We start from the raw sequence: 24,698 nt of genomic DNA, 5'->3' as shown, positions 1-24,698 counted from the left end.
TAAACACATTATAAAAAACCTAACCTAGGGTGCCGCCGGCAGCGGGGCTTGGCCCAAGCTGCCGGTGGTCAGGGCCGCAGAGTGAGGAACCGACGTACTATACGCGCCGTGTCCAATATTACCGCCTTCTGCATCTGACCCTTGATCCAACCACCCAGAGTACATTATTAATAAAATTAGTCCCTTGATTGGAGACAATTTTTCTTTCTAGTAACATAACCAGAGACAACCGAATTGCGGTTCGTTCAAAATTTGACAGCGGTATAAAAAACGCCTTTGTTGTTTATGGTTCTTTCGTTTTCATAAACTTCGAGTGGTGTCTATGGCGAAAATGTCTTTTACGAATTCGTAGTGATGGTGGCTGGCTTCCTTGCAGACGACGCGTCATAAATTGCAGCTAATTTGTTAATTCAAGAGAAATTTCGATCGACCAACGATCTAAATAATAGTGATTTAAGTGTTTTTGAAGTTTCACACACAATCGGTAAGTGCTAAAGGTCTTAATCATTCTAAAATCGCGCGCTACCGGTACCTCTACACGTGGTTTGGCTACCGTCCCGCGTACGTACTTTCCAACTGTATTTTTTTAATATGCATCATGAGATTCTGTCGATTTCGTGTAATTTCAGTGTGCTTTAAGTGAAATTTTCTCATTATTAGATTTGCCGCGTTATGTTTAGGTTGTTTATTGAACGTGGTCAAGTTTGACAAGTACTGGCTTTCTGACACACATCTTGACACGGTAATTAGTTGTGAAATGTGTTGCTTTTCGTCTTTCTCCGTATTTATACACTGATAGCGAGTAGAGATATCGTGAATAAGATCCTCATGTGGACTTAGGTTGTGTCGTACGTCGGCTTTTCACGTTGCCGTCGGCATGTCGTGGCGACTTTTCTCTTTTTTCCTCTATTGGTTATGACGCATCAATGTACTGTGAACCGCTCGAGAAATCGTATAAATACACGACGTAAGTGTGCTGTGAATATTCATTAAAAGGCACTTGTTAGTTGTTACAAGCGAGATGTTTGAGGTTACTTTATAGGCCACAAACCTGTTGGCTGTTGGCCACTTTATTAAGATATCAAGTAGTTAAGATTCTTGTTAGATTGTGATATTTCCCGCATTCGACATTGATAGAGAAACTCCAATGTATGAAGCTACACAACATAACAACTCTTCGATAGTATTAAAGCAATTTATAATGTTTACTTAGCTATTGTATTTCTTCAATATGGTTTCTCTGGTTTAAGAAATCCTACATACATTAAATTTAAAGTGTAGAGAAATATATTTACATAATTATTATAGGTACTTAATCAGACTAAAGTTGTAACTTTCTACACTGCATTCTCTTTACATACAATGTTCTTGCATAAATTCAACCTGTATCATAAAATCTTAGTTAAAGTCTACCAGAAACCTCATTACAATTCACATTGAATGTCGTTTATTTAGGTGTTCTCAAGCAAATATCTTCCAGTTATTCGAGACACTCGTCTGAGGTGTTTTTTACTTCTTATCTGTATAAATTTATATTTGTGATTGCAAGTTTCTTTCTGCATCTCTTTAATCATCACCATAGTATCAAAATACCTAATTTCTTGAAGTGAAACCTAAAATGCAGGAATTTCTCAAACCATCTAAACTACAGTTAGACCTAAATAACTTGCTGACCCAAATAATGAGTTCAATTTAGAAAGTAATTGTCCGTGGTATGGCATGACCAACCCGAGTCAGGAGGATTATGAGAAAGTATTCATCTTGTCAATTTGTTTTATTTTACATTGAGATTTTAATGGAGGATTGCAAGTGTATTGTTTTATGATGAATTATAAATTGAATAAGAACTATACATGTTGATAAAGAAATTAATGTTGCAAGATATTGTTGTTTGTATAGTTTGTAAGATCTTTTAAATTTTACAGTTTTTGAACATTGTTCTATAATAAGAACTTCGTTGAAAATATTTTTTAAAGGTACATAAATTATCTTATAATTTTTATTATTAGGTGTATTACATGTCATATCATATTATACAGTAAATCAAACTGCTCTGTTATCAGCGGTACAATCGGTCAGGGTCATTGTAACAAAGTGAATATAGAGATATAACAGTTCTTACACAAGTCATACCTTTCTAATGGTGGAGAAGCAATTATTAATAGGAGCATTAAATTACTTAAATATACTCTGTATCTTTAGGTACTTAATCATGTTCCATCATTGTATATACCCATGTTCTACAGACAATAAACGAATTACGAATTAAATAATAGTAAACAAACAATTTGTACATTTTCGGGTAGTTACCTATAACATTTATTGGTTAACCAACCAAATACAAAACCACCTGGATCTGTCACTGAATGATCTGACTTTAACCTACATTATTTGATCATGTAATTTCATTTACCCTTAATAGGCTTAAGAAGCCATTTGAGGGTAGATCTTGTTTACTCTTATTTAAATACTTAAAGATACAGACTGTAATTCTATCCTATATCAGGAGGGTTCCAAACATTTTGACCCGAGGTCCACAGTCAAGCATCTGCTTCATTTCAAAGTTCTGCTATCCTAAAATAGTAAAAGCCGCTAACTTCTCAGTGTATTCTATGACACATGTGATGTAACACCTGTATTACAATCAATTACAACTAGTTTGTGAGTCTAACATAGGTAAAATCTTGAATATTTGTATTTTCAATGCTGAAGCAGCTTTTCTTTAAGTTCTGTAGTAGTAATAAGATTAAAAATTTCCTTGAGTTAACTCAGCTAAGGCCTATAGTAGGGGAGACTTGGTCACCAAAATTTAACCATAATTTTTTGCCAATAAATGAAAAATAACTGTGCTAACTGGAACCGATCACTATAACTTTCTGATTTTGACAAAATAGTAGAGTTATAGAATTGCTATTTTAAATTTAATATGTATAACTTTATCATTTAGACTGATTTACCAACCACCAAGGACCAAGTCTCCCCAGATGTTTTTTTGGGCCCTGTTAATCTTAACAAAAAAATTGTTCAGCAAGCTTCCTATCTAAATGAGACAAAAAAATTGTTCAGCAAGCTTCCTATCTAAATGAGAAAAAACGTTAAAAAGGCAATATTAACTGAATTTGTACATCTATTTTACATCACTACATACAACACAATAAACTTCCAATGTTATAAATGCGTATATCAAACCGTTGACCAACCTCCTATCTTTCCAGCAATGAGTTCAAGCGTATGCTACAAATGCAACCGGACGGGGCACTTCGCCCGCGAGTGCACCGCGGGGGGCGTCCAGACGCGCGACGCAGGCTTCAGCCGTCAGCGCGAGAAGTGCTTCAAGTGCAACCGCACCGGACACTTCGCGCGCGACTGCAAGGAGGAGGCCGACCGCTGCTACAGGTAACAGAGTATCTCTTCTTTTCACCCTGTTATCCAGGATTATCTTGACCCTGTTATGGGTAGGGCTCAAATCATATTCTTCCACCGAGGGCAGGGCAGTTTGGGTCACCTACTCCCCTTCCTCGCGATCTCTTGGTCGACTGACCGGCAATAAGAAAATTTCGGCCTACCATGTTTACGTCTGCCAGGCATCAGGCATCTTCCAAGTCCTGGGGTCCACGAACCCCTTTCGTATTATTGTAAAGAGATCGCAAAAAACACAGGTAACGAGACTACTGCCTCTATTAAAAAAAAAACTTAAGAAAGGTATGTTTAAACTTTTAACACCTCAAAAATGTGAATACCTAGGTAGTTATTTATTCCTTACGAACAGTACGCACAATGAAATCTTCGCGCGTTATCGCTTCAAGATATGTAAATAACCGAGGAGATACTCCTTGCATTGCAACCTTGTCGAATTATCGGTTTAAAAATAACATTGACATTGTATTTAAAAGGACGAATCGGCGAGAGGTTATCGACCTACTTCTATTGCAAACTTAATTTTGATAGGCTTATAATATATATCGCAACTAAAGCGTTAATTGACCTTGTGTTTGAAGGGCAGATAAGGTCAGATAAACAGTGCATCTACTTGAGGAATACAAGCATAGTAGAGGGGACAATGATAAGGCATTAACAGGTAAGTAGTTTAAATGTGCCTACGGTAGCGTGTGATTTAATCTAAATAAAGCTATCTGTGGCTGGTGTTTCTAGGTCCCACATGACCCCAATATAGTTAGTAGTTTACCAAAAACAAGTATATAGGAACTTTTATTACTTGTACATTTACAGGGCCATTTAGATATGACAAAGTAATGAATGACTGTCCCCTATTAACTTTTTACGTAGGTACTCGCAGGGAATTATCAATTCATAATTGATCTACCTCGCAATCCCATGTCAAGGGCATGTGCAATTATTGTATCAGCAATTCAGCATAGGTCTCGGTTATCAATTAGCGGTCAGAATCCTGCCGATATTGAGGATTGCACAGCTTAATTTCTCATGGTCTTATTTATGATTATTATGTCGATGCATATCTGAGACGCGGGGTATTATTTGAGGGGAAGATTAGGTGTTATAGTTCTTTCAGTCGGTCTAGCATGAGTTGCGTTCTCGCGCGCGACTCCATATATCTAGCGCGACTTCAAGTATGTACTCGCGCGCGCGAACGCAACTTATGCTAGACCGCCTGATAAATCCAAAATACTGTCTAGATTCGCTCGCTGTATAATCAGCCCATGTAGCAGGAGTAGCTAAGGGTGCTATTTCACCTGTCCAATATTTCATTTATCATTTATCATCTCATTTATTCGTGATAAACTATAACATACACAATATCTTTGTCTAATGTGTATTTTGTCTCACATTTTGCTTAATGAGAGAGTGAGACGCAACGACATTGGACCAAGATATTGGACGGATGGAATACCACCCTAAGAGGGCCAGGTGTTTTAAAAGTGCACTCCCTGAAACCTATAAAACGACACCCATGACGACTTTTATGTCAAAGTGCACGGCAGACATGTTGGATTCCAAAACTGTCATCATTTTCGAATTCTGCACTCCCTGAAACCTATAAAACGACATCCATGACGACTTTTATGTCAAAGTGCACGGCAGACATGTTGGATTCCAAAACTGTCATCATTTTCGAATTCTGCACTCCCTGAAACCTATAAAACGACACCCATGACGACTTTTATGTCAAAGTGCACGGCAGACATCTTGGATTCCAAAATGGCCAACATTTTTGAAATCTGCGCCCCCTAAAACCTATAAAACGACATCTATAAACGACTTTTATGACATATTGCTTTGCCGCCATCTTGGATTCCAAAACAGTCATCATCTTCTAAATCTGCCCTAACCTATAAAACGACATCCATGATGACTTTTATGATAAATTTCATGACCGCCATCTTGGATTCCAAAATAACCATCATTTTTTTTAAATCTGCACTCCGTGAAATTCTGAATTCTCTGATAGATAAGTAGTTAGAAAAAGTAATCACGTAACCGTGATTGCAACTACATTTAGTAGTTAATAATTAAAAATGTTAACTACATTTAACGGTTACTTCTTGTAATCAATAATCACGATTACTAACTACAAAATGTAGTTGTAGTTAGTAATCAGTAGTTAGATTACATTTTGCCCAACACTGCTTACAAATTATAATGTTGACAGAGAAGTTTGTTTACATCCAATGTTAAAATGACTGCGCTGAAATGCTACGCACATTCCGTGCATTGCACTCGGGGGTGGGTAGAGGAATAGGGGATATTGCGAATAAACACGTGCGTAGGGCGCCGGGGACTGACGCTGACCTCGGTCGGTGACCTTGGCCTCAAGTTAAGATGGCGCCGGCCGCACGTGTTCGCGGTCACGTTTAAATGAAATTGCGACGGTTCAACCTGTGCCCAAAACAATGACGGCTTTAGAAAACATACTTTGATGAGCTTCCCTGACATGCTTTTATTACCCAACTGCCAACGGATTGTTTTTTTTTATACATTTCCTTTGTTGTCATAGCAACTGTAGGTACGAATAGAAATTAAAAGCCCCTAAAACTTGCGGTGTATTGCGTTAAAGCTAAATTAAGCTTCAGATTGTGCGCATGATTATTGCAACTCATTCCAGGCTAGCATAAAGCGCGTAATCTACAGCAAACATGCGTGCGCATTTGCTAGATATGGAGAAATGTTAAGAAAGATTAAATGTGACGTTCCACGTTAAAGGTACCTTATGGTGACCGACGCTTACGGTCACGTAGCCACCGCATTAGTATTGCAGCGTTGTTAACAATAGCGTAAGCTACTTTAAGCATAAGGCACTTTTACCTGTGCCTAGGCTGTCTGTTTACTTATACATTAGCTATTGAGAATTTGAACATGATAATATTGATAGCCGACCATCAAGAGCCGACTGAAATTCCGCCAATAAAATCCCATTCCCTCCCATTCTCAATTTATCATTTTAAAATAGTTTTATTGGAGTAAGCGCTTGAGTTATCGTTTTTAATTTGCAGATGTAACGGCACGGGGCACATAGCGCGCGAGTGCGCGCAGAGCCCGGACGAGCCGTCGTGCTACAACTGCAACAAGACGGGCCACATCGCGCGGAACTGCCCCGAGGGCGGGCGCGACTCCTCGGGCCAGACCTGCTACAACTGCAACAAGGCCGGCCACATCAGCCGCAACTGCCCCGACGGCACCAAGACGTGCTACATGTGCGGCAAGCCCGGCCACATCTCCCGCGACTGCGACGAGGCCGAGCGGAACTAACGCTCCCCGCCCAAGTCGCTCCGGCTCACCGCAGACGCAGAGCGGCCACCGCACTTATATAATATTACGAAACTATGTATATTATGATGCCACGCACGGACGATAAGCAAAGGACGAGATACGATATCGTATGACCACTACTGATGAAATTAACGCAACGGAATTACAAATCGGATACAGAAATGGACAGACTGAGGAGTATGATTTAATGTTGACTTGTATATAGGTCTCTGAGCGGCCGGCGGCCGTGGCTAGACTAATGTTTGTTCTGCACGTGATCGAGTTATTGTGTTTTTAAATCATTTAATAATCGTGATTGAACTATTGATGAGGTAGCGTTACAGTTTTTAGCATTACAGAGTATATATTTAATATATTTTGTACAGATTTTTTTGTCAAAAGATAAATTGGATGCTGGCGTACCATGACTTTTCAATGAGGAGGAGAGGAGATCCCGGGAGAGGCCTGACCCCTGTTCGTCCCGTTTCTAGTTAGTTGTGCTGCTGTGGTTTGACAACTCTACTCTTTCACTCTGTGATAATTAATTACTTTGAACAATCCTTTGTTTATGAGGTCCTGCTTACTTGTGGAGAATTCAGTGGTTAATTAGAATTTCATCAATCAGAATATTTTTTATTTTGTTATCCCGGTCATTATGACTATGTACCTATTACACAAGTTACTGTATACTTGTTTAGCTTAACATGGGAGATAATGAAATAAAAATCTTGCCTTATTCTATCAAGTTTTCTATCTCCCTCCTCTGACATTTTCATATATTTCTTTGACTATACATGACAATACTTAGCAGTACTAGTGCCTAAGATACAGCTTTCTGGGCTAACCAACTTTTAGACCCACACTGTTTTAGTCTCCCTTTTTACTCTTGGGTTAGTTACCTACACCGTAATTATTAATTAAATATGAGTTATGGGCCAATTAGTACCTTCCCAGTCACAGTGATGACTGAAAACTGCAATAGATTCCACATGGCTTTCATATCATCACATATGACCAATATTTATCAGATTTTTGATCAACTAAGTGACCTACCGACCTACGTAACCGACGTTTAATTATTATGGGTCTAAAATTTGATTTGCTTTTCTAACTGTAGTTTATGGGTGCTTATAGTCCATTTATTTTGCAATTATGTTACTCAATGTTTTGGTGCACTATATTGAACAACTTTTCCCATGGAACCAATATGAAACAGGAATTCATCAAAAGAAAATCGCGATACATACCTCTGCCCCCAAAAGTTTCGGCTAGTCTCAAGGTTTTTAGGGTTCCGTACCCAAAGGGTAAAACGGGACCCTATTACTAAGACTCCGCTGTCCGTCCGTCCGTCTGTCACCAGGCTGTATCTCACGAACCGTGATAGTTAAAATTTTCACAGATGTATTTCTGTTGCCGCTATAACAACAAATACTAAAAAGTACGAAACCCTCGGTGGGCGAGTCCGACTCGCACTTGTCCGGTTTTTTTTAATGAAAATGCTGGTTTCCGTGGGTGTTTGGTCCCATCCATGGGCATGGGGAAAAATTGTATAGTTGTATTGTACCTTCTTCATCACCTTGTTATTCAATCATGACCCCAGTATCACAAGCATGCATGATTCACGCATAAACTTATAGCAGGGGGGTGTCACTACGCAGTTTAGGTACATTTGGCCGGCGCGCCGCTCGGGCCGGCAGGTGTATGGCAGTGGGCTGCCGCTCGACCGCACGATAGTCGTGTCACGTGGCGCTCGCGCAAAGAAGATTCACCGTTCGTGCGCGGTTATAAGTTTCAATTTTGTTGCAGGCGGCGAGTATAGGTATATGTATAATTTTATACCTAAATCCGACTTTTGTGAAGGAGTGAATTTTCTGTACGGTAGTACTATTAGTTATTCTGTGCTTATAGCTACACATGTATTGATGATGATGATGAATCATGCATTGATAAAACAAATGAACGTTAGGGGCTGTCCATAAATTACGTCATCGATTTTTGACGATTTTGGACCCCCCCCCCCCCTATAATCATCCAAAAACCATGCTTCAAATTACCCCATTTCCTCCTACTTCATGCTACCGTCATCCGATGTCCAGACCCCCCCCCCCTAATTTGAAATGACGTAATTTATGAAGAGCCCCTTATTTGTTCTTAATTTAAAAATCATTACGATTAGGCGAATCGAGGACCTTTCCCTGGTCCGGGACACTGCGTTACGATGGCTTATGATCGTCTTGACGCGACTTCACATGTCAAGTCGCGTGAGATGCGGCAAAATGTGCTAGACTAGCAGACCTACGAAGAACTTGAAATTATATGGATGTAAAATATGGAATGATGTTGAAAGAACTCGTTGGTACGAATTAGAACCCGAAACCACAGCGTTATTTATTCTCACGCTTAGACCATCCCAAATAAACATCTAAACTTCAAAGACATCACGTTCCCGGAAAGGATGTCTTGTAGTAGAATTTGTTTTTCCCGCCTCGTGTTTAGAGCTACGTGCTTCCACAGAGTATATAGCAAGACACCCTCTCTATACCATAGACAGACGCCGTTCGTAAAGCTGAGGCTACACGAGTTCGTATTGGAGCGTTTTTCATGACACTAGAGTTGTGCTTTTTTCTGTAAATACCGGTTAACGGCTAAACTGCCGGGCGTGGTGCGGCTGCGCGAGCTGTGTGCTTTGCTTTTGCTATCCCGTCAACAAGTGAAGTGAGTAATAGGCGGTGTTAACGTAACTTATTTAGTTTCAATCAATTAAAGTATTTTAAATGAAATTTTTATACTAAATAAGATTAAAAGTTACATTTGACGAGTTCTTTCATAGTTAAGTGAAATAACAACACAAATGTGCCGGAAATCCGTGTTTTAGTAACACAAAATCAGGCGTTTCCATGGGCGTTAACTTCAGGTTAAGTCGTTGTTAACTTATTATTAAATTATAATTACGGTTAAGATAGTATTAAACCCTTTCAGGCTTGTTATTTGTTGTAATAGTAGGTTAATTAATTTATTATCCGATGATAAACACTGAACTATCCGATAAACTTTGTGTTTACGTTGTCTAACGAATGTTATTTGAAACTTGAATCAAGTTTATATTTCCTGTTACTTTGTTTATATTTAACACATGCGGCTTGTTGAGAACCAAATTAAGTTCTTAACTAAACCAACATGGATGTTAATTGAACTTGATAATTAGTACTTACTTGTATCCTTAAATATTATAATTTTATGCATAACAGTAGCCATGAATGAAATAGTCGTATTCATGCATAAAATTCTTTTATCTGATTATTCTGAATGTTGATGAAGTGTTTAAGTGGTAAATTCTTTACATTGAAGTGAACATAATGTTACACTTTAAACTCTCGCGTTTTGTAAACATATTTAATTACACAAACGGGTCTACCGCGAATCCGCGATATAATTTCATTATTTTTACCTTAAATTCCGACGTAAAAACAATGAACTTATATCGCGGCAGACCTGTTTGTGTAATTAAATATGAACATCATGTTATTGCTAATTTCATAAAAACAAATTACTTACACAAAAAATTCAATACAAATTTGGTTTGATGCCAAAACTTAATTTGATTAAAATTTGTATTCTTATTAGATACTAATTATTTAAGTATTATTGTTGCAGGCAGCTAACAAAATCTGAATTATGAATCTCATATCAATATACATATCATTACTGATATTACAATGCTATGGCCAAGATTACAATCCCACTTATGACCCGAGTCAGCCAAGCCCAACAAATGACTACTTCAACACAAATCCAAATGAACCAAGAGATGACAAGCGATATGAAAATCCTTATGATGCTCGGAACCCAAATCAGTACAATAATCCGTATGACACCAGAAATCGGTACCCAGATCGGTTCAATCAGTTTGATAATAGAAATGATCTGAATTATAATCAGAATAGAAATGATCTGAATTATAATCAGAATAGGAATGATCTGAATTTTCCACAAGATGTGACTCCGAGGGCATCTTGGGACACACAGAGGTCTTACAGTAGTCCTGGCGCTAATGTGGAATTGGAAGGACTTGTTGTGAGAGAAGCGTAAGTAATATTTCCTTATTATTTATTATTTTATTTGATACACTAGCAGCTCTTAGAGCTGATGCGTGTATAGCAAAGCACTTGTATTTTATTTTGCATTCTTTAAAGTTCTAAAATGTGTATCCAGTCTATTTTTGAAAGTATTGACCGATGGTGCACTAACAACAGTTTCTGATAGAGTACCACGCATTTACCACACGATTATTGTTTTTGGTTTTACTCTTTTTCGGCGGCGGCTTTCCCTCATGCATGCATTTCTTTCATACATGTAACACCTTTGTGTCTGTTTGTGTAATATGTATATTTGTAACTCAGTTATGCTTCTTCAGCACTGGATGGGTTAAAAATCAAACACATAGATTGACAATATTGCCGTATATACTGTCAAGTCAAGACATATCTTATTCATGAAAAAAAAACCAGACAAGTGCGAGTCGGACTCGCCCACCGAGGGTTCCGTACTTTTTAGTATTTGTTGTTATAGCGGCAACAGAAAAACATCATCTGTGAAAATTTCAACTGCCTAGCTATCACGGTTCATGAGATACAGCCTGGTGACAGACAGACAGACGGACGGACGGGCGGACAGCGGAGTCATAGTAATAGGGTCCCGTTTTTACCCTTTGGGTACGGAACCCTAAAAAATGGTGTTTAAATATACCCAATGAAAGAATAAACCTATAAAATATACACATACACAGTATACATTACCTATTTTAGCGAATGAATGGAAATTTGATTTAGTATTATTATTTTTTAAGCTTTTTTGCACATAATATAATAATAAAAGTACCAAAGGCCTCAAAGCCAGTCAAAGCATTATCTACCAGTCAACCAAGCCTTATCTCAAATCTGCAAATAATCAATTTACCTATTAGACCCCTAATTTTTTTACCCAACCTAAGCCACCTGCAGCTTTGCGTGTCCCGAATCACGTGCCCTTTTTATTATCAAGTACCTGCTGTTTTAATAATTCTACATTAAGTATTGTACATCAGCTTAAAGTATGTAATTAATTTACGAACATTAACAACCCCATATAAAAGTTCTTAAACAGTGGGTGGTAGTAGAGACTGATTCACACCCTTCCTTTTTGGTGTTATTCAGCAATATTTGATGCATCCCTACTGATATGATAACCCCTAGAGGGCCCTTCAACTTCATACATAGCAAATGTTTACAATTAAATTACATAGGTTCCAAATACGAAAAAAAAGTCTGAACATATATATCATCATATCATCACTGTATGACATTACTTGCAATCATTATTTTATTTATTTTACCTAACAAACGGGATTTAAACAATCCAGCTATCACTTTGTAATTTCTCTTAACTACAAAAAAGGTTATGTCTAATATTTCTGTGCGCCTGATATTATACAATACTGTGAAAGGCCTGTTAGTTAAAAAAAATGTGAGGGGTCATCTATTAATTACAACAACACACGTTTAGGGGGGAGGGGGGTCAAGAAAATGTGACATGTTGTGACAGGGGGCAGGCGGATTCACAAACTTTGTAACGTCACTTTAACTTATTTAAATTGTTTAATTCGCTGTACAGTTAAATAACAAGACTTTGGACCATAATCATTTTTATTCATTTAATTTTCTTTCCTAATCAGTTTTGGGTTATAAAATTACTAATTATAATTAATATTTCTTTTGTCAAAACAAAAATGTTTTGATAAAATATTAATAATTGGTACAACCTACTTAATTCGATTTGCCGATTTCGTTGAAAAAATGTGACGTCACACCAGGGGCGGGAAGGGTTTGCCAAATGTGACCAAGTGTTACAAATTCGCGTGACTTAATTAATGAATGAGCCTTTATCCATATCTTAGACACAAAATATCCTACACATATAAGGCTGCTTTACATCATAGAATCGATTTATTGTTGTAGTTATCAGTGCTCAGGCACATACTAATACTCTAAAGTCAGTACAGTAAAATGCTGATACATCTCATAAATAAATGCTGATATTTCAAATTATGTCATTTGCTGGCATTTAAACTAGCTTCTCCCAATATTATCAGTCCCTTCCCTTCCAGCACATACTTCATAGTCGCCTCCCGCATGGTCCGGCCGGGGCAGATCTACAAGATCTCCGCGAACATCCTGCGTGCGCGCATGCAGATGACGGTGCGCGCGTCCATCTCGCGCGACGGCGTCGAGATGACCGACGTTAGCATGAGGGTGAAGGAAGGGGTGCCGGAGATACTTAATTTGAGGGTAAGTGCTTTTGTTTTGTCATTGATAAACCGCTTGTTGATGCCCCAAAATATTGTGCCATACTGGGCCCTTGAGCGTACGTAAGCATAATAGTAATAGGAGAGAGTAGTCTCCCAAAGCGATAAACACACAAATGCTCTTACTGGAATTCGAAAACCTCATGCAAAATATTAAATTCAATCATCACGATCATACTAAAAAGCTTGGAATCGACAAGCTTTTAAAATCGATACAAACGGTTTAAATTGTTTTATTTTATTAACAACAATCGTGGTCACTAAAGTCTAATATCCTGGCCATAAAATTATCAATATGCAAGACAGTAAAATAATGTTACTGTGCACACTATTTGCATATGAATAAAGATGAAGCGATTGTTATTGGCTGTCGTCAATGTATGTCAATGGCGCATAATTAATTTAGATAATAAAAGATCGATTGGATTCCTTTGTTACATTACTTCTATCTTTCGTTAAGGTGGGATCAGACGGTTCATTTTATGTTCATTTTCTAGTTTCATTATTCATCTTTCACTCAAAGTGACACATCTGAACACAAAATGAACCAAAATTAAAAATGAATTCATTAGTGAAAGAATCCAACAATGTTGGATATTTTCATTAGGCATCTTTCACTCGCACTCCGAATGAACAAAAAATGAACAGTGTGAACATAGAAATGAACGTTCATTCCGATTTTGCATATTTTTCTCGAATCCTGTGGGTATACTACCTACTATCTAGCCTAGACAAAGATAACGCAAAAGCAATCAAATGGTGTTCAAGTGGAACGAACAAAGTAGGATATATGGTATTTCTAGGTACTCTGTATAAATATCCCAGAGTTCCAAAACAATCGCCAGTAGCAAGGTATCGCATTGTTTTCTTTCGCTATTAACGGACCTTTTACTAATAGTAGAAGTTCTACAAAATTACTTTAAGTCATCCGCAAATGATTGCAATACGATTTCGGATCTTCATCGGCTAGTTCTTTCAGCAATGTATTCGAGGCTCCAAATAAATTTCTTCTTGCGATCCAAGGTCGCAGCCACTACCGACGACGCTTTCTTTGCGTCTTGTTTGTTAAAATCTTTATTAAATGATCACAAATTAAACTTATACCCAGACGCACAACTTCATTCGACGCCATAGTGAAAAAAAAAAATCTTTCCGGCAGCCGTGTGAACGTGAAATGAAAGAAAAGTGAACCATTCACTCGAGTGAACATTCATCCGAGTGAACCGTCTGATCCCACCTTTATGCTCATTTATCAGACCAGATGCCCTATCGCTAGAATAAAAACGAAAATTGGAGTATCTAGGTTCATGTGAGTCTTAATAGGATTAGGAATGGTAAATCGTCATTTCTTCTGCAGGTCCCAGCGACAGCAGTTCCTGGCGACTACAAGCTCCGCATCGAAGGCCTGTACCTGGACAACCCATTCGGCGGGCGCGCCTTCGTCAACGAGACCGCTCTGTCGTTCTCTCGCCGTTTCATGACCATCTTCATTCAGCTGGACAAGCCCGTCTACATGCAGGGCCAGACCGGTAAGATTCTTCAGGTCCCAGCAGCAGTTCCTGACTACAAGCTACATAGTAGGTCTGTACCTGGACAACCCGTTCGGCGGGCGCGCCTTCGTCAACGAGACCGCTCTTTTGTTCTCTCGCCGCTTCCTGGCCGCACCATCGCACCGTCTTAATTCAGCTGGACAAGCCCGTCTACATGCAGGGCCAGACCGGTAAGATTCTTCAGGTCCCAGCAGCAGTTTCTGACAAACTACATAGAAAGCCTGTACCTGGACAACCCGTTCGGCGGGCGCGCCTTCGTTAACGAGACCGCTCTGTCGTTCTCTCGCCGCTTCATGACCATATTCATTCAGCTGGGCAAGCCCGTCTACATGCAGGGCCAGACCGGTAAGATAGCCTTACAATGGGGTTGCCGACTTGGCCGGTCAAAGTATTTTACAGATGGCACCCCGCGCCAGCATAGCTTGCCCTGTCAATCCCTAGAATTGTGTCAAAAACCTTGTAATTTTTTGAAGTGAAAACTTCTTTAGCGGCGCTGAGCACTTTTTGAGGTGGGGAAATAATGATAAACTCGAGACAGCGTAACGCGTAACGCGCTGACGTCATGTGTGACGGACAATGTTATTCACCAAAGGACTTTAGTCATAACGTATCATAATCAGGTCAATTATTTAAAACTGGACTTTTATATTAAGCAATAAAGCTCACTGTTCTAATCTTGTACGGGCTGAAATACGAGGATCTCACAGTTACATTCTAACTTTATATCACTCCAATGTCCAATATAATTCAATAAAGCTACATCTTGATGAAATCGCTAATAAAAGTGAACTCTAGTACTGGTGAATAAAACTCAAAATATCATGACCAAATATATTTAGATGCGAGGTCTGCAAGGTAACTTTACAATTGATATTCGAATTTTAAACAATTAACGCTACAAATTTAAGCTCACTGTACGGTTACCATCAGTTTGTCACTGACATAAACGCCGTCGAGAACGTAATTTACTTTCTATACATCTCGCTCGCACTCGCATATTAGTGCAAACGGGATGTATAGAAAGTAAATTACGTTCTCGACGGCGTTTACGTCAGTGACAAACTGATGGCCAGCAATTTCGGAACTAAAGTTTTTCAATAGAAAGGAGGATGGGTCAATTATACATAGTGCTGCAGACATTATGGACTAGTCATTGAGTTTTCACTTCTGTCGGCACTCCCGGAGTGCAACCCGTTGTTTTTTTTTATGTTATGGCTCCTCTACACGACCGGCGTCGGGCCGCATTTATGCGGGACGCATAAGGGACGCATTTATGCGTTAGAGGGAGCAAGTGATATTGCTATCTGATTCTACCGCATGACTATACCGCGCGTCCCTTGCAGTACCGGCGCTGGCCCATCGTGTAGAGGAGCCATTATACTCTGGATGCCAGCCCTTTAAGCCAAATCTCGTAGAACAAAACTAGAGACAGGGGAAATCTTATATGATCTATGCAAATCTTTGCTAGTTGCCAACCCATTTTTACAACAGCATGTTTTAAACTCTGTGGGTGGAAAATACGCATATTGTCAACCTAATGGTAAACTGCCTTTGGATTAGGAAGTTTGCAATCACAAGGATGTCTCATGAGCGTTGCCGAGCGTTAAAACACCTGTACACATTTTTATGAACATAAGCTAGCTTTGCAAGAAGGCAACCTACAATAAACGATTAATCTTTATCTGACAATAAATAATTACTTACTTACTATGAGTTACCTATATTATATCTGTAGGTTATTGTAAGTTTAAAAGCCGTAAATGTGGGTTGCCGAGAGTTTTAAAGACCCCTTAGGTCTGTAAAACCTGTTACTATCTTTATCTCAAGTCTTGAGCACTGAGTGTTTAAAAATAAAAATGCATTTATTTTTTATTGCTTCATAAGAAAAATCTGCCGCTAAATAAATTGAACGCCCCAAACTAACGATCAACACAAGTAAATTACATACGAAAGATAAATAAACTAGACAACGTTACTATATCCCCAAACTAAAATAAGATGCACTCATTCTCATTACGCACCGCGTGTTTCGAGTCTAATTGAGTTCATTCACTTATCTATTTTTGGATATTTTGTAACATACAGGTTTTAATTGTAATCATCAGTTCAGTTTAAGGTACTCGTTGAAATATATTTTTGTTATGCACATGCAATGCACAAGTTTGGACAATATGGAGTTGAAGGGCCGGGTGATTAAAATCGTCTTTAATTGCATCGCAATAAGAGTTAAAATTCCTAAAAAAGTTTGCCTCCGATAAGCTTATGTTTATTATTGGGCCCGTCTTTTTCTAACACGCGATGTCTACAAAAAATTTTTTACCGCCGTCCGCAGGGCAGGCCTATGACGGTCGTGTTAAATTTAAATAGTGCCGGGGTATCCGTAGAACTCCTATCGGCGCGGATTTTGCTTAGTTAACTGGGTTACTTTCGATTCGAATTTATATGACTCCCCGCCATTGAGCTGAACTTGGCCAAAGAGTGTATGAAGTCTTTGTTCATTTGAAACCCTATTATGAAATGTTTTTTACCATATCATTATATACGTTATATATATGTGACTAAGCTCGATTATCGTTTGACAGTGCGTTTCCGCGCGATCCCCATCTCGACGGAGCTGAAGGCATTCGGGCGCGCCATCGACGTTTTCATCCTGGACCCCAATGGCCGCATCATGAAACGGTGGCTTTCGAGACAGGTGAGTACCTACCTATACTTCACTTGTCATACTTCATTCCTGGAAATAAAAGTCCGTTTCAAGATAGGCTGCACCTTGCAGCTTAAAAGTATCTTTCTAATAAAGCCTACCTAAAGTGGTGTGTTTGCCGCCTCGGCCGCCCTAAGCCCCAAGGCAGCAAGCCCTGTAGTAAGTACGTACTGCTATTCGAAGTTGCAGGGTTGGATCGAGAGTTGTAATAGGTGGCGATCACAATAGATCAGGAATGGTCGCAGTGATACATAGGCTTTGGAGCCTTATATAGCCCCTAATAAAGAAGAAGAAGAAGAAGTACGTACTGGCCGCCCCTTTCTCATCCCCTTTCTCCTACTGGGTCTTAGGGCAAATCCGCCGCTGCCTGCTGACTTTTAATTGACCTGGTGCAAATCTAAGCAATAACGACACAGACTGTGGACTTAGAAATGGTGGTATAGGTTATGGTCGTCTTTTTTACTGCCACCAACAAGAGTCAAATGTCATTGTATTGTATCGTTACCTAAGGTGTAAAAAATATAATTGAAACGTCAAAACCAAATCGCTTTCACTGGGTAAGCCTACAAAAACCACCATATCCACTTTTTTTTCAATGAAACCAAAACACTTTCCCCAAGGCCCTTGTTGAAGAACTAAGTAAGAATATGTTTTTGTTCACGAAAAAAAACGACCTCTTTTTCGACGGCGTAAGAACGTTATTACTTTCCTGTACTATCAGTTTTGAGATACTTATAATAAATCTAAAACTAGGTATTACAAAAAGTTAGGTTTATTACAGTTTTACACTTACATTAGTTCTACAAAAAAAAAATACCTCGAAATGTGTGTTCAAGTAATCACAGTTTTTCGCCACAACAGCAAAATGCTCAAAGCGCGAGAGCACTCTATCTAAGGTCAAGAAAGTGAGAGCGTGTGTCGAACATTTTGAACTTCCCGCTTAGCTACTCGTACTTCTGCTGATGACTGTATTGTATGTATACTGTTTGTTCGTAACAGATCGAATTCATGTGCAAAGTAGCACACCTTCTCAATTTCAATCCATTTTGCACCTCGCTCGTGTAACCGAAGCAAAATATCACATTTACTGCCCCATTGTCCTCTGTTATGAGTTTTAACAGTGGATCAGATATCCACCTGCTTATGATTATAGAGGTGTGTTCAGATATAATTGATTACCTTGGCAGCACAGATATATATCTGTATTGATGATGATATATATTTTTTCTACTCGTCGACTGTAATTCTTGAATTAAGATTTGTTATACCAAACTGCAATTGGGTATTTTTAATGTATGGGCTCCCAACTCAACTATAATATTCATTTCGATACAGTTTAGTCAACTATAATGAAATTGACCAATCACAGCTCGCCGCGATCAAGAGGACGAAACAAAACCATAGCTCAAAATAATTATTTATTTTAGGTTGTATAGTAGAAACAATTGCTTCATAAGTCAGAAACGCGCATGTGACACCCTTAATATAGCAACATCCATAGACTACGAAAACCACTTAGCGTTGCTTGTTAGTCTCCATAGGCTACGGTGGCCGAAATCGACAAAATAACTGTCTAAAAATTGAATTTAGCGCGGAGCAAGTACCAGGGCCTCATGAGTTACGAGAAGGTGTCGTTGACCAACGCGGCGGCCGGGGCGCGTACCAGTATGAAGGTATCGCGGCTGCTCGCGTATCTTAGCTTTTGGTTTGGTTTATTTGTATGATTCTACTAGTTTAAAGTATTATTTTTGATGACGCGTAGAAAAAGTATTGTATACAATAGTGATATAATCAAGCTTTTCAATCTCGTACCTTACTTAGACAACTCAGCAAGCTTCGTTGTCTGAACACGGTACTCGACTGAAAAGCTCTCTATTATATCACGATTGTATACTTGTAATGCCTTATTACCAATAAATGATGTCTATGTCTATGTCTATAAAATACTATACTAACACGTCAAACTAAATTGTTATGCTTTACAGTTTTTAATGTTTCTCTTTCAGACGATATACTTTATCTTAGATAGGTATTGATCTTCGTAAACTATGTTGACGTGATAAAGTCTTATAAATCGATGAACAACCGAAAGCATGCACGAAAAAGTGTCACGTTGTGGACGGATCTCCATGGTAACGTTGTGGACAGATCTCCATGGTCACGTTACGGCAATTTTTTATCAATGTTTTCACGCAAAATTATCGTCCGTAAACCGACTTTACAGACAACCATTTTTTTTAAGTCGTATATGTTACTAACGTATTTTCGGTATTTTTTGTCCACAGAGTAACTTCGGTACAGTAAGCCTGCACTACCAGCTTTCCGACCAACCTCTATTCGGCGAGTGGACCATCCGAGTAGAAGCACTAGGTCAGACTGAAGAAGCTCAGTTCTTGGTCGAAGAGTACTATCAGACCAGGTTTGAGGTAAGGAGTAACCAAGCCCCGGAGACAACCTGCCAATCGCTAACGCTACGTAGCGAACGAAACGCAACTACAACACTAATATGGAAGAATGATAGAGAGACACAAAGCGATTCGATGGCGAAGCGCAAGCGATCGTCACCTTGGCTAGGCCGCCAGATAAGATAGACAAGACAGACAGACACATTAGAGAACCTATAAGGTTTCCGTCTTTTCCTTTTGAGTTATGTAACCCTAAATAAATTCCTTTGCTAAAGAAAGAGACGCGCTACCTCTTTGCAAGTTTTGATAGAAGTCTTAGAAAAAGTTTTAAATTTTAATTCATCCCAATAGGAGAAATATATGTTTTTTGTTCAATAAGCACCACTTGCACCATCCCATTAACCCGGTGTTAACTGGTTAAATCTGGAGTTACCATGGTTACAAGTACAATTTGACACTGGGTTAACGGTTTAACCCCGGCTTAGTGGGATGGTGCAAGTGGCGCTAATACCAGATCCTTTATCCTCAGGTGAACGTCACTATGCCTGCATTCTTCTTCAACACTGAGCAATACATCCACGGCCGTATCATGGCGAACTACACCTCAGGAGCTCCAGTTAGGGGCAACCTCACCCTCAAGGCTACCGTCAGGCCGATACCGCAGTACCGCCCGCGGTACTACAGGGAGGGCCAGTTCAATAACAGGGGACAGTTCGGAGTGCCGCCTGTGGGGTACAACAATAATCAATATTCGAGAGGTGAGTTTAGCTTGTATATAACCATTTTTAAATTAAAATAAACGTTCAGACGCCCCACACGGGCAATTTCACTCTCAAAGCGACTGTCAGGCCGATACCGCAGTACCGGCCGCGGTACTACAGGGAGGGCCAGTTCAATAATATGGGACAGTTTGGAGTGCCGCCTGTGGGGTACAACAATAATCAATATTAGAGAGGAGAGTTTAGCTGGTATATAATAGCCATTTTTAGGGTTCCGTACCCAAAGGGTAAAACGGGACCCTATTACTAAGACTTCGCTGTCCGTCCGTCCGTCCGTCTGTCTGTCACCAGGCTGTATCTCACGAACCGTGATAGCTAGACAGTTGAAATTTTCACAGATGATGTATTTCTGTTGCCGCTATAACAACAAATACTAAAAACAGAATAAAATAAAGATTTAAATGGGGCTCCCATACAACAAACGTGATTTTTGAACAAAGTTAAGCAACGTCGGGAGTGGTCAGTACTTGGATGGGTGACCGTTTTTTTTTTCGTTTTTTTTTTGCTTTATGGTACGGAACCCTTCGTGCGCGAGTCCGACACGCACTTGCCCGGTTTTTAAATTAAAAGAAACGTTCAGACACGCCTCAGCCAGGGGCAATTTCACTCTCAAAGCGCCTGTCAAGCCGATACCGCAGTACCGCCCGCGGTACTATAGGGAGGGACAGTTCAATAATAGGGGACAGTTTGGAGTGCCGCCTGTGGGGTACAACAATAATCAGTATTCGAGAGGTGAGTATAGTTTATCTGTAGACAAATTGTGGTAGTATACATACTAGTGTAACAATTCATTAGGCAATTTGATGTATAAATCTACTATTTAAATGAGACGGATTTTTGGATGTTCTGCTGTGCGCAACTGAACTCAAAGTAAGCTATCAAAATCGTTGCAGACTTTTCTTGGTCTAACTACCTGTTTGCAAGTTGAGTCTTAGAAGGAGTTTTCAATTTAAATTTATCCCAATAGGAGAAATATATTATCATAAATTTGTTATCTTTTAGTTACTGTTATATTTCTTTTTCCTGTATGTGTTGTCTGTTTTAATTTAATTATCGGCTGTATTCTTTATTAGTTTTAAGTTAAATTAAGTTAGGTCCCCACTGAAAATGAGCGCTGCGGCCACAACTCAGCGTAATGCTACGGGCATTACGCTGAGTGGGGGTCCTTTTTAACGTCCATCTGGTCTATGTCTAGTTTGTAATTTAACTGGTTTGGTTTGACTTAAATAAATGTATTTTCTTTCTTTCTTTCTTTATTTCTTTCTATCTTTACTAGAGAACAACAAATACCATGAATTATTTTTAGAATTTAATGGTAGGAGCACCCAGTTTCGTTTCAGTCAAAAGAAATAAATAATTACTAAAATGAATTGACTAGTATGTATATATATTTCCATTATTATTCCTCAATTATTCCTATACTATATCAATTTTTTTTACAGTCCGTCCAAACTTCAATCCGTACTTATACAACGAGAGCTACCAGCAATACGAGTACGGGTTCCCAGACGAATACGCCAGACCAGACCATCGACATTTACCAGGGCAACCTAACCAGATAGACCAGCCTGATTGGTGGTACGATCCGCAAAAGGTCTACACAAGGATGTTCAACTTTGTGAGTATTCTTCACATTTTCAGTCCGTATCTATATAACTTCATCCACTCCACAGTTGGTGTATAACAGAACAGCTATCTAAAAAAAATGTTCAAGACTAAATTCAAAATTGTTATACTCTTTTTTGTTACAGGATGAAAAATACCCATTCTGGATGGAGAAACCCCATTTGTACGACAACCAATACGGCTCCGATTACGCTAACCAGTACAACACGTACAACACACAGAACAACATCAACACGCAGTACAACAACTACTACAACAATCCATCATACTACGATAAATTGCCGTACTTGAGATACGTAAGTATTGACCCATAGTAAGTAACCACCACCATAGTAAGTAGTATTTATAAGTATATATATCGTCGCCTAGCACCCATAGTACAAGATTTGCTTAATTTGGGGCTAGGTTGACCTGTGTAAGATGTCCCCTGATATTTATTTATTTATTTTATAGTATCTATAGTCCTTAGGATTTAACATAAGGACCTTTGGCCGACCGACCCTGATGACTAATATAGTATAAAAAACTAAATATCTGTGAAATTACTTCTCATATTAATTCCCTTATTTATCACTAACCATGTCACATAACTCACATATTGCGGCGATATAAATCACAATCTTATCCTTGTTTCGGGAACAGAATAGACAACATTTGTATTCCTGCATGCTTGACCGAAATAATAGTTATTTCCAAAAAACATGTTACCGAATTTAACATAAAACTAGTAGTTCGCCCCGAACTGAGAACTCGCGGTTCGCTATAAACTATAGGTATAGTGTAGAATCTATACTAGATTCATAGACATTAGACATCTATTTCATTTTCGGCACGATTGAATAAAAATGTTAAATTCAAGATGGCTGATACGCCTATTTCCTCGCGTACCCACCACAATTGACCAGACACAACGATCCACATACCCTACCAATGTATCTTAACTATGGCCACTCATATTTTCTTGCAAAGGAATTGACCAGAATAGCAAGACCCCTCACAAATAGCTTTTGGGCATTCTAGGCTCTTCTAGCTCCATAACCCCGTGATCGAGCCTGCTCATAATTTAATGACTAAAATATAATGCCCTCAAAATATAATGCCTGAATATATACATTTACTCAAGTTATTGCGTATCAAGCTATCTTCTGATAGTTCAGCTTAAAAACATCAAAATGCCGGGCCGTGCCGCTAGCCAAACGCGTGTTCAAAGTTGAATGTAAGAACTTCGCTTCGCTTCGCTCGCTCGTTCGATAAAAGCTGATTAAATTCAAAAGTCATGTATTTATTTTTTCCCAGTTCAACGGCACATTCGACTTCAAATACCCAATGTCGGAGCTAGCCCAGCTGGTACCCACGCTAGACGGCGTGGAAGTCATCATCACAGCGTCCGTCGGAGACCCGTTCCTGGATGACGTCATCGAAGGCTACAGCATCGCGAGGATCTTCAACTCTTCCCTAGCTGTGACGTTCCTCGGTGGGACACCTCAGGTGTTCAAGCCACACATGCCTTTTGATGTCTATGTAAGTAATATCCAAGGTTTGAACCTTAGGGTTATTAGGCAAAAAAAGCTTATCTTGCTATGTGTTTCAAAGAACCCTATATTACAATACAATAGATCACTGCTATATAATTTATTTAAAAATGCTAAACGCGTATTATTGTCCACCAGATGGTCGTCTCCTATCACGACGGATCTCCACTACCGCGCTGGCAAGCGGTCGGCGTATCACTCACCGTACACATCACAGTCGAAGGTCGCGGCGGCGGCATAGAACCCCAGTACCCCACGCTTGTACCCGGCCACGACGCAGTATGGCGGCTCAAAGTCGACTTGTATAAATTACTCAGTAAGTAGCTAACTGTACAGACTTAACCTAAACGGACTTTTACATATGAAATGACTAATACGCTATCTTTCCCACCCAACTTGTTTTTCCTCTAGAACTCCAAAACGACCCGAACTACCGCGACGTGCTGAACGGCGTGACGGGCGTGCGGCTGAGCGCGGCGCTGAGCGACGGCGGCGGCGCGCGCGCCTCCGCCGACCTGCACGTGGTCGCGCACTACAGCCCCAAGCACCAGCACATTAGGATATCCACCAGCACTACTGACGCGAGGGTAAGGGCTTCAAGGGACCACAAACTCTCTTTAGCAAGCACTGAGGCACTTACTATAGTTGAAGCGACGAGTTGAGATGCAGCTCTCGTGGGGCCCTGTACAAAGTTTGACAGATTATAAAATGAATTTTGCGTTATCCTTAATAATTGCATTGGAATTTGAATAAAAGATGTTCCAAATGCATTAATATGACAATTGTTTAGGTCTCACTAGGATAAACTGATCGATGAACTAGCTAAGTCATCGCTACGGATGATATTAATGTGTAACGTGATTATTTTTAAATTAAAAAAAACTAAAGTGTAATCCTGGTCATGGCACCAATTGTGTAATGTCTTTATAACAAAATCAACCAACATTTGCACTATCCTCGCTAATTATTTATAGGATACCAGGCGGCTTAGCACGGTCGCATTTTTATCCCTTGTCACCATGCCTGTCACGTTCTA

The 24,698-nt window shown here is 39.3% G+C and overlaps 2 protein-coding genes and 1 long non-coding RNA gene across 7 annotated transcripts in view; 2 read left to right on the top strand and 1 right to left on the bottom strand.

Annotated features, from left to right (window-relative positions):
* LOC134798131 (uncharacterized) overlaps positions 1-24,698 on the bottom strand; it is a 148,877-nt gene that overhangs the window by 66,119 nt on the left and 58,060 nt on the right. The gene's annotated exons all lie outside the window — the stretch shown is intronic.
* On the top strand, positions 325-7,148 carry LOC134797969 (CCHC-type zinc finger nucleic acid binding protein). The gene is made up of 3 exons (XM_063770305.1): positions 325-484; positions 3,216-3,396; positions 6,471-7,148. The coding sequence occupies exons 2-3, from the start codon at positions 3,218-3,220 to the stop codon at positions 6,724-6,726; spliced, it is 435 nt and encodes a 144-aa protein (XP_063626375.1). The 5' UTR covers positions 325-484; positions 3,216-3,217; the 3' UTR covers positions 6,727-7,148.
* The window catches only part of LOC134798067 (CD109 antigen), a 53,526-nt gene continuing 38,178 nt past the window's right edge, over positions 9,351-24,698 (top strand). For 2 of the 5 annotated variants that reach the window (XM_063770396.1, XM_063770397.1), the window contains exons 1-12: positions 9,448-9,640; positions 10,381-10,811; positions 12,869-13,049; positions 14,424-14,595; positions 17,199-17,311; positions 19,606-19,746; positions 20,255-20,483; positions 21,947-22,122; positions 22,256-22,426; positions 23,427-23,651; positions 23,801-23,978; positions 24,074-24,249. In XM_063770396.1, the coding sequence (XP_063626466.1) occupies positions 10,402-10,811; positions 12,869-13,049; positions 14,424-14,595; positions 17,199-17,311; positions 19,606-19,746; positions 20,255-20,483; positions 21,947-22,122; positions 22,256-22,426; positions 23,427-23,651; positions 23,801-23,978; positions 24,074-24,249 (2,172 nt within the window). In that variant the 5' untranslated portion in view covers positions 9,448-9,640; positions 10,381-10,401. The other 3 variants (XM_063770398.1, XM_063770400.1, XM_063770399.1) reach the window with 3 other exon arrangements.

The sequence above is a fragment of the Cydia splendana genome, chromosome 16, assembly GCF_910591565.1.
Source record: "Cydia splendana chromosome 16, ilCydSple1.2, whole genome shotgun sequence".
Lineage (NCBI taxonomy): Eukaryota > Metazoa > Arthropoda > Insecta > Lepidoptera > Tortricidae > Cydia > Cydia splendana.
The sequence above is the reverse complement of the archived record's forward strand: the minus strand, read 5'-3'. Positions and strand labels throughout refer to the sequence as shown.